Source organism: Micromys minutus (genome assembly GCF_963924665.1).
Source record: "Micromys minutus genome assembly, chromosome: 1".
NCBI classification, from domain to species: Eukaryota; Metazoa; Chordata; class Mammalia; order Rodentia; family Muridae; genus Micromys; species Micromys minutus.
This window is the reverse complement of record NC_137969.1, coordinates 69,825,643-69,841,201: the sequence shown is the minus strand read 5'-3', so window position 1 is coordinate 69,841,201 and position 15,559 is coordinate 69,825,643. Positions and strand designations below refer to the sequence as shown.

The following is a 15,559-nucleotide window of genomic DNA, read 5'->3' as shown; positions in this document are numbered from 1 at the left end:
CAGGGCAGTGCCTGCTTCATCTCTGTACCTGCTCAGTCAGTGAATAAGCAGGAGCTACTCTAACGCTGTTCTTCTAAGAGGGGCTTCACTTCGCCTGAGCTGTAACAGTATCTTCCTCTCTGCAGCAAAGCAGCACACACTGCGTTCTAGTCCAGGTCACTGGACACGGTGGCCTGGGAAGAATACCAAGTAACAAGCACAAATTGTATTGGATAATTTTAATGAAACTTGCTATTTATATATTTACAAAAAGAAAAAAAAAAAAAAAAGAAAAAAAACCCCAACAAAAATAGATATTATAGTTTAATAATAAAAAGTACAACCGAGCACAGTGGGCTAGAGGTGGGATACCCACCTAACAGCATGCCCACACTAACATGCCATCTGCACACCTGGAGAAAGGACAGTGAGAAAGAGACACTGGCTCAGCCAGGGAACCCACTCTTTCCCTAAGGGTTCGGGGTAGTCGGATGCTGATGCTCAATCTTTCACACCCTCTTCCTGGTGCAGCAGGTGGCTGAACACAGGGATGGGGGTCGGGTGACAGCAGGGTCAGAGGGCAGTACAGGGCAGGATGGAAAGACAGGGGGTATCTCGAGAAAGGGTAACTGAGGAGTTAGACAGGAGAAGCAAGCCTCTACCATAATCCCTGGTATTAGAGAAGGAGAAACAAATGGGAAAGGGGGGCTGAGAAGGGGTGGTGACTTTTTCATCTCTTCACTCAGTTCCATTTATGTGTCATTTCCCAGTCTAAGCAGGCCCAGAGACAGTCCAGCGACAAATTAGTGGTTTGTTCCCAGACACCTGATCTGGGAAGGAAAGTCAGAGCTGGCAGGGAGAGCTGGAGTCCTCTTCAGTAAGACACAGCTCCTGGCTCTCGGGGAGCAACAAAAAGGATATCGGCTTTGGCATTGATGCAGTAAGTGACGATGAGAGAGAAGACGAGGATGCTGAAGCCCACGATCAGCGTGATGAACTGTAAGGGCGAAGGTGTGGGCAGGGAAGAAAAGTGTTCTCAGAATGCCACAGCCTTAGGTAACTCAGGAAGAAACGCCATCACAGTTCGGGTACTAAAGTCATGCACCAAGAACAAGCAACAACCACAAGCAGCATCTTCCCAGTTAGCAGACTGGGTGCTCCTCAGTGAAAGGTGTCTGTTCCTGGTTTAGGTGATTTGAGGTAGGCGGGGCCCATGGCTTTGGGTGTCTGGCATTGTATGTACTTATTACTTATGTTCCTGACTTACTTATAACAGGGGCCCAATAACTATTTGACTGACTAACCCCATCTGTGCCCAACAGCAGCTGCTGGGCAGGGGTGGGAGGTACGGAGACCTTCTTAGCCCCAACAGGTCTGCAGAAATGAGAAGCAAGGAGCCCGGTGAGGAGAGCCATGGCACCTCCCTCCAGACCAGTCTTACCTCAAGTTCTTTGCTGGCAATTAGAAATATCCGAGCTCGAATGTCTTTCCAGCGGCTCTCGGCCCATGTGGAATACTCTGTGGAGCTCCACTGACTCAGTTCAAAGGCAGGGGACAGGGCCCTAGCCAGCCGTACTGTGGAGCGCACACACCGTGGCAGCCGCTCTGTCTTGTTAGAATTCCAAGGGCCTTGTACCCATGAGTATTCATAAAACTACACAGGGAGACAGGTCACAGCACAGGGAGACAGGTCACAGCACAGGTCTGAGCTGACACTCTTCTCACTTGCTCCCTGTGCCCCTTTGGTACCGTTTTCCAACCAACTCCACCAACTGGCAACAACTCTTCTTCCCACAGGTGGTCTAACTTTACTCAGGCCACGACCACCCGCTGCCTTTCCGTGCCAATCCCGCATGTGCCCAGGAGGCTCCCAACTTCTCCAATGGAAAGAGGCCCCAGGACACATCCGACACCCACCGCCACTCACATCCTTGCTTTCATTCGGGACTTTACTTGGATCCTGGCACTGCTCCCGGGTGAGGTCGGTCACCTTGCCCGTCAGGTTTGCCAAGGCATACTGTACCACGTAAGTCGTGTTGGTAGGGCTGGAGACGGCGATGTAGTGTTGAAGAGGCCCATCATCTGATTGCAGGCCAAAGGCAACCGGTATCAAGAAAAAGGAAGGAAGACAGGCGGAAAGGAAGTAGAGGAAAAAATATGAAGATAAAAGCAGGATTAAGCCCCTTTCTCTGCAGTTTGTTAGGTAGGGAACCCTTTTCACAGCAGATGCTTACCCAGATACGACCTTAGATCGTGCCTGAAGAAAGACTGAAACCACGAGTTGTTAGCTCTAACCAGGAACCCATAGAGCAGACGTGTAACCTAGGATTGAGAAACAAAACTAAAAAAAAAAAAAAACTGCTCCGGCTTTCCACAAGACCAAGGAAAACAGTGAGCAGAGCCCAGTTACAAGACAGGAACTGTACTACTGGGGCTGGGAGGTGTGGCCAGTCATAGAATGTAGATGAAGCCCACTCAAGAACTCTCTGAGGCATCAACCTCACAGGCACAAAAGGGCACACTAAATCCCAAAGTCTGGGAAGTTGGCACGGTCTGTAGGGGAGGGGGAAGCCTGGGTTAACAGAGACAGAATGGCCTAGGGACCCATCTTTTCTTACTGTCTGGGGATCGGCCTGAATGGAGTCGTTGAAGTTGGTTCCTCCTGCAAGCTCATACAATGCACGTGCCAGCACTGTGGCCACATTTGTCAGTGCCTGCAGGAGGTGAGGAGAAGGGCTGATGGCTCAGTTGTCTTCAGCACTTGCCTGGTATTTCTGTTGTTTCCCAGGCTCCCACCCAGCCCAGCTCAGTGCTACCTTGGCAGTGTCTGTTACAAAGTTGAGGTCCTCTTCTGGACTCTGCCCCTCAGGGTAGGTCACGTTAATGTTCTCAGCAGTGTCATAAATGCTCTGGTAATACCTGTCAGGAAAGTCAACGTGAGCCCTGGCTGAAGGAAGCCAGGCCTTCTTCCTTTCTTCCTTTCCTATCTAAACGCCCTCCACATGGGAACTTGCTATCTTACTCTTCATTGTCCGGTAGGAAAGGAGAAAGAAAATTAAAGAGTCCCATGATTAAAGAGGAATTGGAAATGCAGAAGCAGGAATGTGGGTGGGTAAAGGGCTTTGGAGCTTCTGCAGATGAACAGACAAGGTATAAAAGGTAAGCAATCCCCAAGCACAAGGGACTCTAATTGGGCTGGCTGGCTGGCTCTTCAGAGAACGCCACCCTGTGTGAATGTGCTAATGAATGCTAACCGTGATAGAGGGAGACTGTCAGGTACTAAGAGCAGGCATGCTCACAGCCGTGTACACATACTCTGGATCAAATCACATGACAGATTTCAAACGAGCTCCCTTAGTATTTTTAGCCATCCTACTCAAATGTCTCTTATGCAGGACTAAATTGCTGTCCCATACAGAGTCAGAGAATCATCTCTTACTTGAAAGTACCATGCAAGATTTGGAAAGCAGACTATAAGCTGAAACTGTCACTCCCTTCATACAGTGAAAAAGGATCTTTGGTAGAGTCAGAGAATCAGTTTCAACACTTTTACTTAAAAGCTCATTTGGCTCCAAGAGGGAGAGTCACCTAGCCTGAGTGGGAAGTTCCCTGTTCTCCCTGGCCTCAAGTTAGAAGCAGCGTGAGAAAATACAGAATCAGTACAGAACGAGGACAGAGGTAACTAGCATTGTCTTCTGGTCTTCTGCCACATGTACATACCACAGAATGACAACTGTCACATTCTACAAAGTAAGAACACTGTTCGTGGACCCCAGAGAGGGACCACTCTTGTCCTCCAGCCAAGAAACTACACCATCGTCCTATGCTTTGGCTTGAGATGAGGCCCTCTGTGCTAGTCCTTGGGAACCTGGGAGAAGTGAGACCATCACAGAGGATGATTGTACTAGGAGGTGCTAAAGGTTAAGAACCAGGGTTCCAGGCCTCCTGTGAATAGGCTACTGTGTAAAGAATCCAAACATCCTGGGAGTTTTTGGAGTCAGTGTATGGAGTGAGAGAAAACCGCAATCTTCCTCCCATACTACAGAATAGCCTTCCTCTGAAAACAAAGAGAATAGAGGGTCAGGTGACTCACCGATTGTGGAAGGACCCAGAGTGGTCAGCCAGGACTACGCCAGAGATGTTTCGAGACCGAAGAAATCGTTGTAGAGACGATGGTGGAAGGGCCTGGGACTGGGCCGGTCTTCTCAGGACAACTTCAGGAACACCAGCACCATTCTTCTTCAGAGTGTTCAGAAGATCCTCCACCTAAGGATGTCACAGGAGCAGACTGCTGGGAGGTGGGGCACAGGGGTAGGAGGGCTCTGTGGCCCTGTGCTCTCCGAGTCTTCAGTGTGGACAAGACTGAACTTCCTACAGTTCCCATGTTAGGAGATTAAGATATGGAGGGCCTGGTTTTTCTACTTCTGTAGAAAAGCTGTCCTTAGGACTCAGACTTCCTCAGTGGTTCTTTTATGTGTGATTTGCTGTGTAGAACTCAAGGGGGCAGGGGAGAGGGAATCAACAATGGAATGCCAAATATGAAGAAACTCTCTAAGAGCAACAGCTCCATTGGCAGGCAGTAAGAGCCTTGACTACGCATTGGCTAGAGACGGCTCAGTGGTTAAGAGCACTTGTTGCTCTTGTAGAGGACCCAGGTTTGATCCTCAGTACCACATGCTGGTTCACAAGCATTTGTAATTCCAGTTCTAAGGGATCTACCCTCTTCTGACCTACTCAGGCATGTATGTAGTACACACACATGTGGGCAAATGCTCATACATATAAAATAAAATAAAGTTATACCAGTGCCCCACCAATAAAGTGGAGGGCAATTTGGAAAACAGCCTGGTGCAGGCAGGGCTCCAGCAGGTAGCCATGACAATAGAGTCTATGAGACAGCAAGAATAGATGGAGCAAGTCACACTGGGCTGGGTGGTGGCACACACATTTACTCCCAGCACCCAGGAGGCAGAGGAAGGTTGATCTCTTGAGTTTGAGCCAGCCTGTACTACAAAGCCAGTTCCAGGACAGCCAGGGGTACACAGAGAAATTCTACCTCAAAAGCCAAAAAAAAAAAAAAAAAAAAAAAAAAAGAAAAAGGCAAAGGAGCAAGTATTCATCTACCTGTCCTTCAGGAGCACTGTGGTATTTAGGTACCGAATGAGCACAGAGAACTACCAATTCCAGGGAACCAATGGGATACCACTGAGTTTATGATTCTTGGAGTTCATCTTTAGCCAATACCTAATTCCATCCTTTTTCTTATCTGTGGATTACCTGGTTCTTCATAGATTCGTTTTTCTGAGACATAGGATCTGTGTGCATCCAGAGATCTTGTGAAGTTCTTAGGGCCACCTGAGAAGAGGAAGAGCAACATGTATGATCATATATGATCTGTCTCTTGCTGTAACCCATGCCTAGGAGACAGATGTCGAGGGGAGAGATGGGTAGTGCCTGCAGCACAGGCCATAAAACAGAGAGCTTAAGTTCAAGGAAGGGGTTGAGGATAGAGACGCATACCTGTCCCAGCTCCACAAATGAGTCGATGTTCTCTAGCCTCACGGGAAACTTGCCGTTCTCCATATCATAGACCATCCTTGAGCTGCCAATGTAGTCAAAGGTTTCCTGAGGGGTGGAGACAGGAGAAATTCCCAAGGAATGGGGCAGTCTGAGGTCAACAAAACTGGCTGCTTTCTTAGGTCCATCTTAGTCATCTTACAGCCATGTGCTCTACCATCCCCCACCAACAACCTAACCAGCTGTCTCTCACATGTATGTATCATGGGATTTCTTGGGCCTAAACATGGGGAGAGCAGCCTTTGTGAGGGCTCAGAGCAAACAGCAGCTGTCACAGACTTCTAGACATGTCTACTCTCCCCAGTTCTGGCTGCTATTACCTTATACACAGCCAGGCTGTCACACCACAGGGACTGGGACAATAAACATGAAAGGAAGCCTCAAATAAATCTCATCAATGGGGGGGGGGGGAGAAAGGAGACATAATTTCAGGAAATAGAAGCTTCCTAAAAGAAGGGGGGGGGCTCAAAGGGAAACAGAGAGACCCATGTAGAAACTCTGATTAACAGCTCAGATCAATAACTCCTCTCCCACCATTACCATCCCCTTCTTTGTCATCATGCCCTAGGAAAAAAGCCCTTACCCCCTGGAAGAAGACAAACATCACGTTTCGGGGTAGGGTGGTCACATCGGGTGCTTTGTGCAGAGCTTCAGCTGCAGCCAGCTGAGTGACAAAAGAGGCTACAGCACTTTCTGCCCCTGGGGCCACATTCCAGAAAAAGGACCGGCTGTCCAGCTGGAATAGCAGAACACAAGACAGGGTGGCACACTTTAAAACTGGACCCTGAGAGCCAAGCCCAAGCTCCTCCTCCTGCTCCAACAGAACCCACGTGTGAGGGACAGGTATGAGCTAAGGAGACCAACAGCCCAGCTCCCTTTCCTTGAAGGCTCCCCAGTGTGTTCATTCTGAACTCAGAGATACCTGAAGAGCCCTGCCCATGCTGCAGAGAGACAAAACTCACCCGTGTGGCCGCAACCACAACCCTGACATCAGGTTCTAATCCCCCAGATGTATTTATAGGCTTAAGCATGCTCCACACGTTGTAGTCAGATAAGGGGTCACAGACGATTTCTAAATAGGACACAAACAATGAGAGATCAATAGGGCTGAGGGAGAAGGTACTCATGGAGAAGGCCTTCAAGATACTTCAGACTAGTCCTCATATACCCCAGGGGCCATTTCTCCACCTTCAACTCATCTAGCTCTGGCTCTCTTCAGAATTCTCCTACCCAGTACCTGCTGCCTGGGCCCACTTCTTCCCTGGATATATCTCACCAACCTCCCTGGCTGGGTCCACCTGCATGGTTTGGGTCTGCCTACCTGGGTTGATGCTGAAGGTGCTCTGGATGAAGCTGCGCCGCATGCAGGTGGCAGTGCTGATGACGGCGTGCATGTGTGAGAAGAGCTGCATAGCACATAATGGGAAGCTTGGTGCAGAGCCATTCTGACCCAGGTTGTGGTCTTGATAGCACTGGAGAGGAGATGGACCCCACTGAGACAGCTAGCTGTGGAGGCCCTCTCTGGCTTTCCAGGAAGAGGAAGGCCCAGCTCCATTCTTAAGCCACTCCCTTTTGGGAGACATAAGTCCCCAAGCTACAGGTGTCCTGGGATAACCATATAAGGTCAAAGAGAAAAATTCCTCAATCAGTACAGATGGCATGGACTCGACAGATTGGTTGGAGCAGATAAACTTATCCCTACACAGTTTACAATGGCCCCAGACTCATAGTCCTGTTTCAGTCTCCCAAGCATTGACAGTACAGGTGTGTGTTACCATGCCTGAGTTCAGCCACTGCTCTTAGTGTGTCTTGATATAAGGAGTACCGGCTAAAAATAAAAAATAAGAATTCACAACAGCGTGGCCAGCAACTCACTTTGTCATTCTAAAGACAGATCTTTTAACTGATCTTAGAACGAAGAAGCTAGACTAGATAGAATTATGACAAATTAGAGCTGCAAACAACTGATCCAAGGGGCTGGAGAGATGGCTCAGTGGGAAGAGTGTTTGCTGAGCGACCATGAAGAGCTGTGTTCCAATCCCAGCACCCATGAGACCCGAGCACGCACCTGCAACCCCAGCAATGATGGGAGACAAAAGGACTGTAGGTGCTTGCAGGCTGCTGGCCTAGGTTCAGGAAGTAAGTGTCTCAAGGGCTTAAGGTGGAGAGTGACCACGTGTACACACGTATACACACGTACACATCTGCACGTACAGGATCACACACCATACTCACACACAGGAGCTCAGGGATTTACTAAGCTGGCCTAGAACAGCAGCCTTGAACTGGCAATCTTCCTGCCTGTTCCTGGTCCAGTGTTCTTTTAATCTGGTTCTTAACTAGGGCTGAAAACCTTGTTTCATATTCTTCCTTGTATTTTTGTCCAGTCTAAAGCTTTCACTGCCATAACACCAGACAAAAAAGAAATGACAGAGGGAAATGTCAAGACACTAGATAATAAATTTCTAAGTTCTTGTTTGTTTGAGACAAGGTCTTGCTATGGCGCCCTGGTTGGTATGACACTTGGTGTCTCTACCTCCTGAGTAATAAAGCATGCACCACCACACTTGACCAAGCTCCTTGGTTGTCTTGAGGAGCCATTTTTTAAGGTGATTATGAGCAGAACAGCCTCCCTCCAAACAACACGAGAACATGAAGATAATCCTCTTTCTCACTAGAACTGTTAGAGTTGACAGAGTTAGTACCTGCTTGATGACCTTGGTTTCATTCTCATCTTCAAGAAGAAAGATGGGAAAACTAAAGTCTTCATAAGCCAAGCCGTTGCCCAGTTCATTCCACAATGTTTTTTTGCAGTGAGCAAACTCTGGCCCATAGGAGTTGGAGTAAATACCTGGAAGGAGGGAAGCAGGGAGCAGCAGTTTACTGAGGAGGCATCAAGTACTTAGTTAGGGACCAGGAGAGGTGGGAAGGCTAGGATATCACTGGCCGGAGGCTAAGAGTACAAAAAGAGCCAGTGATTCTAAGAAGCAGTCATGAATCTACCACCAATCCTGCCAAAATAGAGAAACTGGTACCAGCGAAGTCTAGGCCAGCAGATTAGGTATCTGAGCATGGGTCAAAGAAGGGTGAGGGTGGAGTGTGGAAGTAGAGAGATAACAGTTGCTCACAGTCCACAGAGACTCTGTGTGTGTGTGTGTGTGTGTGTGTGTGTGTGTGTGTGTGAACTGCTCCTACCCCTGGAGCAACAATTAGTCTGGAACAACAGAAGGCCCTCAGGATCTTTTGAGGCTCTTACCAAATCCATCATTTGGGCACTGCACACTAGGAGAGAAGCTTGATGTTGTGTTGGGCTTGGCTAGAGTCACGGCAAGACCAGCAATTCTACTGGTTCCCCCCTTCAGCTTTTCCATTGTATCTCTAAGATGGAGAGGACATGGAGACAGGAAGGTACCAGACAGATTAATACTCAGAGTAGAAACAACTGGAGCATTAGGGACTCAAAACTACCAACTCACTCTTTCTCATGTTGGGGCTTAACTTCTGAGCCTGAACTATGGTCTAACCTGAGTTCTGTGTTTCATCTACCTTGTCCCTGAGGGATTTTGGACACCACCCCTCCTTCCCTGAAGGTCTAATTTTGAGATCAGTAAGATGATTCCTTTTGATGGTATCTCCTCTTTTCTGAATACAAACTCTGCTTCCAGTCCCCTATCAAACTAGAGCAGGAGAAGCTGCCATTCATCAGTACAAGAACCAACTCTTTCTTTCCACACAGTCCCAGGAAGACACACCAAGTTCTTACCTGGTAAAGAGCTTGCCCTCCAGCAGAACCATGTAAGGGGGGTTGGGGCCATCTGTCAATACCCACTTCAGGTCTTCTTCTTTCTCCACTACGTGGATAACCCCTGTATCCCCACTAATTGAAGCTGCCAGGACAGAATGGGTCATGTTAAAGCTCCCACAATTGACAAGTCTGTAGATTTTTTTTTCAAAAACAGGGTCTCACTATGTAACCCTGGCTGACCTGAACTGACTGTGTAGACCAAGCTGGCCTTGAATTTGCAGTGATCCTCCTGCCTCTGCTTTCCAAGTCCTGTGATTCAAGGCCACCACATCCAGCTTCTGCAGATCTTTTATCTCTAAAGATGTTACAAAATGTTAGGGTAAACACTGCCACTTCTAGACTTGAAGAGCTGCATTACCCCAGCTCCATGATAGGAGGAAAAGGAGGACAAGCCCAAGTGGATTATTCATTAGACGTCTTTCTGAAAACATTTTTTAAAAGTCCTTTTCCCCTCTCAGTCATCTCGCTGGCCTTATGGCCTTTGTGTTCGATGGTGGAAATGTCCTGTAGTGTTCACCTTTTTTGCCCAATTCTAACACTTACCTATATATACAAGATTCTAGAACATTAGACCCTCAAGTTTCAAAACCTACATTTTCCTCTAGAAAATGCCAGACTGTACAATTCCAGCTCAGGCTTACAGCTCTAATCTTTGAAAAGACTCGGATTCTGTGGTTTTAGTAGCTTTCTTGGGTCACCATTTTCCAGCTTCATTTGGGAATACCTTTATTTGTTCCTAGCCAGTTTTAGGTGATTTTAATCTAGAACTCTGAGCTCTCTAGAGCAGTTTCCCAACTGGTTGGCCTGGAATGGATTGAAGATGTGCCAATAATCACTGACTCCTTCCTGGATCCAAGATTTCAAAAGACCATCAGTTGTCCAAGTGAGTACAAGCCTCATTTACGCAGGACAGCCTATAAATAATGCCACTTTTATATGTGTTAGGATGCTAAATTATAATATTCTTCACATCTCCTGATGTGACCAAGACTGGGAAATATTGTCTCAGAGGACTGACAAGCCACGGTCAAGCATATCTGGAATTTAACATCCTATCAAGTCTCTAGGAACCCATGTAGAGACATCCTAGGATCTCCCTGAGAATTTTCTCCTCACTGAAGACTGGATGTGCTATTCAAGACTTATTTTAGATACTAGTCCTCAGCATGGACTGTGGGGTAGAATTACAATAGAAAGTCTTCTATGCTCTGCTTTTTGGTGCTAGGGACCCAAAGGCACCGTGTATAATACCCCACTATCAGGGAGTTGCACCCCAGCCATTGTGCCTTTAGGAAAACATACACTTGGGCCTTCTCTTGGTGGATACATGCATTTTCTACAATTACCATATATAATTCTTTGATGTACACAATCAGACTTGAGAACTAGACTTCTAGACCACAGCACTGAAATACTTGTAACTTGCAGAAGATTAAAAGCCACCAAGTACTTCACAATTGCTAACCAAACAGAAATCTTCTCCCTGGAGAACTAATAAGTAAATACAGCAGAAGGGTCTACAACATCTGCCTATGGCTTATGCATAGTAAATACTTAACAGGATCATGTCTGTGGCGATGATAAAATATAGAATAGCAGTGCCTGGGACAGCTTAGTTAAGATAGCAATACTAACAAAGGTTTTAAGAAAAACAACAGTAAAAAGAAAATGATGCTTGCTAAAGCTCTTAGGACATGAGAAAAAAAGCTAGTGTGGCGAGTTAAAATAAGTAAATAAAGGTAATTTCGGCTCCAGGGAGGACAGGGTAAAAACAAACTGTAACTCTGAACTAGAGAAACCTAGACTTCCATCTGGGTTCCAACTTGTGATTACATAGTTTTAAATAACATGCTTGCTTTTTCTGGACCTTCAGCAAGAACAGCTTTCTTACCCCTATTCACCATATACAAGTAGGGGATGAGGGAAAACCAAGCTACATAGGTCACTTTGAGCACTTTGAGGGTCCACAGAAGAAGTTCATTATAATTAGAAAAATCAAACCCAGAGTTCCTTTTTCTTCTTCTTAGTTTCATTATGCTCCCAACCCTAATTAAAAAGGGTGTTGCCTGGGAAGGAATGAACAGATATGATGAAGCAAGACTCAGAAGTAGGTTGAGAAGGAAACAAGATCCTCATGAGGAAATGACCAGAGTCCAGCCCCTCCCTTCTCCTCTCTGCTCTGGCCTTGGCTTTATCTCTAGAGGCTACTGCTTTGCTTCCCAAGGGCTGCTTGAAGAACCTGTGGTGAAATTATTCTTCTCCAGGAGTCTTTATAGAGTCTCACTTCAGGAGGATGGGGTCCTTAGTCAGGTCTGATCTGAGCCTGTCCTGGATCTGGTTTTCCTTCATCCACAACTCAGATAAGTAACCAAATCCAACAAAAACCTCAAGGCTGTTTGAAACCAATGAATCTATAATGTGCAGTGCTTTCTGTACAGGGGTAATGGGACAATTAGCTGTAGCACAGCTCACAGGGGTATAGGTGGAAAGAAACGCCCACCTCCCTGAGCAAATTTCTTACTTGCCATTAACTGTATTTCTTTTTACCAAGATGGAAGGATCCTGGCAATCACATAATACTGCTTGACACTTTATTCCACATCAGAACATTTACTTAAGAAGTGTTTGAATCAGGAAACGGAGGACCATGCCTGCGATTTCAGCATTATGGAGTCTGAGGCAAGAAGGTTAGAAGTTCAAGGCCAGCCTCGGCTATATAATGAAATCCTGTCTTAAAAACAGAAAAAAGAAAAAAAGAAAAAAAAAGAAAAGAAAAAAGATACCTTGACTTTTAGCTTTGTGCATCACTATTACAGCCATTATTAAGAGGACACGAAAATTCAGAAGTGATCAATTTGATGGCAAAGCCAAGGTCAGACCTCCAAGATCAGACCTTACTTATTTGCAAAATTATATCCCAACAGAACTATCCATAAAAGACTAAGCAGGAAACAAGCTGTGACTTTTATTTTGTTTTATTAGTATGTATAGTACCTAGAGATTGAATTCAGGGTCTTGAGCATATTAGGCAAGTGCTCTACCACTGAGCTACACCTCCAGATTTCATACAGTGTTGAGAATGGCAGTGTTGTCATGATGCTCTGGTTTGCAACACACTTACAGAACACAAGGATAAGTCCAAATACTTCATTTACTCTTCTTGCAGCCCTACTTAGCATGCCTTTGCTTCAACTAGTTTATTGCCCTTGAAGAGGCTGATCTGGGGGTAGGGATACTAGTTTGATGGCAGGGATTCTTTTTTATTTGGCAGATGGGAGGAGCGATAGGGTCTAGCTCAGGCTGACTTTAGCAACCCTCCTCTGAGTATTAGATTACAGCAGTGCCACTGTATATAATTTATATAGTGCTGGGGACTGAAACCAGGACTTTGTATTTGCTAGGAATGCACTCTACTAATTAGTTACATCCCAGCCCTTATTTTGAATTTCTGTGTACGTGTGTGTACACTCCTGTGTGCACATGCCCGCTAGAAGACGATCTCAGATATATGTCCTTTCCTTGTCTTCTACCTTGTCTGAGACAGGATCTTTGTTTTTCTGTTGTACACAACAGACGGCCTGGCCTGTAAGTTATCAGGGATTCCTCTGCCTCCCATCTCTTCAGAGAAGTGCTAGAACCGTAAGTCACATTATGCCTATAGCTTTTTTAAAATGTGGGTTATAGAGATTCAAATTCAGGTTGTCATGCATGCCCAAGAGCTTTTTTACCAACTAGACCATGTCCCCAGCCCTTAGTTGGTTTAAGAAAATAAAAATAAAAAGTAATTAAAAAAAATTTTTTTTTGTGCGTGAGTGTTTTGCCTACTAGCTAATGGTAGGGATTCAATCAACAGCATCACAAAATAATAATAGCAAATAGCAGCACATGGTTGCAGTCCCAGAACTCAGCAGAGCCCAAAGCCATCCTGGGGTACACAGCAAGACTGTATCTCAGGAAAAAGGGTCATTCTGGTTCAAAGGAGATCACTCAGAGTGACAGAGTGATGACTTGACTCCCTAAAATATGGGATTGCTTTTCCCTTAGAGAACTGTATGGCAAGATACTTGGAAACCCCACCAGGTTTGGATCCTAGCTTGATTTCTGACTGCCATGATGATGCTGGAAAAGTTAATTGATTTTTCTCAAGTTTTGGTTTCATCATTTGTACAATGTTAATAACAAGGATGGTTGCAGAGATAAAAATAAAACGCACACATTAAATCAGCATTTACTAAATTTCGGCTCTTATTAACCATGTTGCCTGGTTTGACAGACAACAACCACCTCCTAAACATACACTCTAATTTGAATGCCAAGACTCCCAAGCAGGACATGAATATTTCTGAGTATCTAGGATACAAACTGAATTATTAATGGCCACAAATACAAATACCAATTTCAACTTACACTGGCAGCCAATCTGATGAGTGGCGTTGAGCAGGCGGACACAAGGAGCTGTTTTATTTAAGGGAATGTAGATTTTCCTCTCCACTGAGTTTCCCCCACACAGTCCTGACCAGAAGAAGATAAAAAGTATTAGGAAAAAGTGAAAGATATTTGGTATTAGCCTCTCTCACCATTAGATTCATGGTTTAGGTAAATGATTCACTATCATGCTAACACAAGAGTAATGATCATTCTTTTCACTTCTTGGCCACATTACTGGGATGTAAGTGTTGTAAAGAGTACCTAGTGTGCATCTTAGAAAGTTAATAAATGGGCTGGAGAGATGCCTCAGCGGTTAAGAGCACTGACTGCTCTTCCAGAGGTCTTGAGTTCAATTCCCAGCAACCACATGGTGACTCACAATCATCTGTAATAGGACCTGATGCCTTCTTCTGGTGTGTCAGAATACAGCTACAGTGTATTTACATAAATATAATAATAAATAAATCCTTAAAAAGTTATTAAACTCTATGATAATCAATTAACTATAAAGCTAAAAGATAATTGTCAAAAGGCTTTGACCTCAGATGTGCCAGTGTCTAGTTGCAGGGGTAAACAAGTCTGCTCTTCTAGCTTGTATATATATTACTAATTAGTTATCAAAAGAGCTCTAGACTAAGAATATAGATTACCAAAACCAAACAAAGAAAAGCATTAACAACAATAAAACCCACCAAAGAATCTGAACAGACCTAGGAGAAACCTTATGCCACACACCTGTTCAGTTAATGAAACATTAGATCTTTTTTGAGCACACCTAGAGTATGGGGCAGCTACAGTTTCTCCCTTGAAGTTAGTTGAAAGCAATGTAAACATAGAGAAAGTCAGAGTCATGGTTATACAAGGAAATGGTTGCACTTCTAGGGCTTAATTCCACAGCTATAGATTTTTTTAAATGTAAAGCTTTGCTTAACCCTTGGTTGATTGTAACTCATAATTGCAAGATTACTAAATAGACATTAGGTTGAAAAAAAAACCTAAAATATTCATATACATTAAACGTCTAAAATTCCTTGAATCATTACTTTCTTCTTAGCAGTTTAAAGCAGCTAAGCTAACGTTATCCTCACTTAAGTAAGCAAAGGAAATAAGGAACACAAATTTAGGCTAGAACCAACAGGTAGAAATGAGGGCTCTCATGTTTTTCAGCTTTTCACAGACACCACAAAACAAGATTGTTTTGATCTCAAAAACACTTAAACGGGGGGGTGGGGTGGGGTGGGGGGGTGGAGAGTAAGCTTTTCACACCTGTCCCTTTTGATTGCTGGTGGTGTGGCAGGGCTTTAAAGAAAACGAGGAATGCAAATAAAGTGGAAGAGAATCAATCAGGTTGGAAACCCAGAAAAGGGCTGGAGAGAAAGGACGAGCTAAGGGAGAGAAGAAATGAAGGTCCAGGCAAAGGAGGAACTTATATCATGGGAACGAAAGACAAGGAGGATTTACAGGGCGGGGGACAAGGGGCAATCGGAACCAGGAGGGCAACGCCTGCACTAGCAATGGGCCGTTCCGGACGGTTCCTCTTAAAGACCAGAGCTCCGGGATGGAGTGACCTCACCTGCCAGTACCGCGGAAAAAGACAGAAGAAGAAGACCCCGACTTCCTGGGTCAGGCCCAGAGTCGCCCCTAGTCGTAGCCATCTTGCCTCTCCGCTGGGCGGAAGCCTCGGGTCCCTTCCAGTCTCGTAACGGCCTCTCTAGGCTTCCGCCGGCATCCTCTCTGTGGCCCAGCGCTCCAAAAACCGGAAGTTCGTGT

At 45.5% G+C, this 15,559-nt stretch overlaps 1 protein-coding gene across 2 annotated transcripts; it reads right to left on the bottom strand.

Annotated features, from left to right (window-relative positions):
* Positions 1-289: 289 nt before the first annotated feature.
* NCSTN (nicastrin) lies at positions 290-15,543 on the bottom strand. 2 transcript variants are annotated; one of them, XM_080939421.1, is made up of 17 exons: positions 15,363-15,543; positions 13,769-13,873; positions 9,320-9,443; positions 8,813-8,934; positions 8,262-8,407; positions 6,878-7,028; positions 6,519-6,628; positions 6,140-6,292; positions 5,500-5,604; positions 5,257-5,334; positions 4,073-4,245; positions 2,796-2,898; positions 2,598-2,693; positions 2,214-2,301; positions 1,907-2,061; positions 1,421-1,633; positions 290-976 (listed from the first exon to the last, which is right to left on the bottom strand). In XM_080939421.1, the coding sequence occupies exons 1-17, from the start codon at positions 15,442-15,444 to the stop codon at positions 854-856; spliced, it is 2,127 nt and encodes a 708-aa protein (XP_080795547.1). In that variant the 5' UTR covers positions 15,445-15,543; the 3' UTR covers positions 290-853. The 2 variants fall into 2 exon arrangements, with proteins under 2 accessions (XP_080795547.1, XP_080795548.1); XM_080939422.1 differs by lacking the exon at positions 290-976 and having other exon boundaries at positions 1,552-1,633; positions 1,897-2,061.
* Between the last annotated feature and the right edge of the window lie 16 nt (positions 15,544-15,559).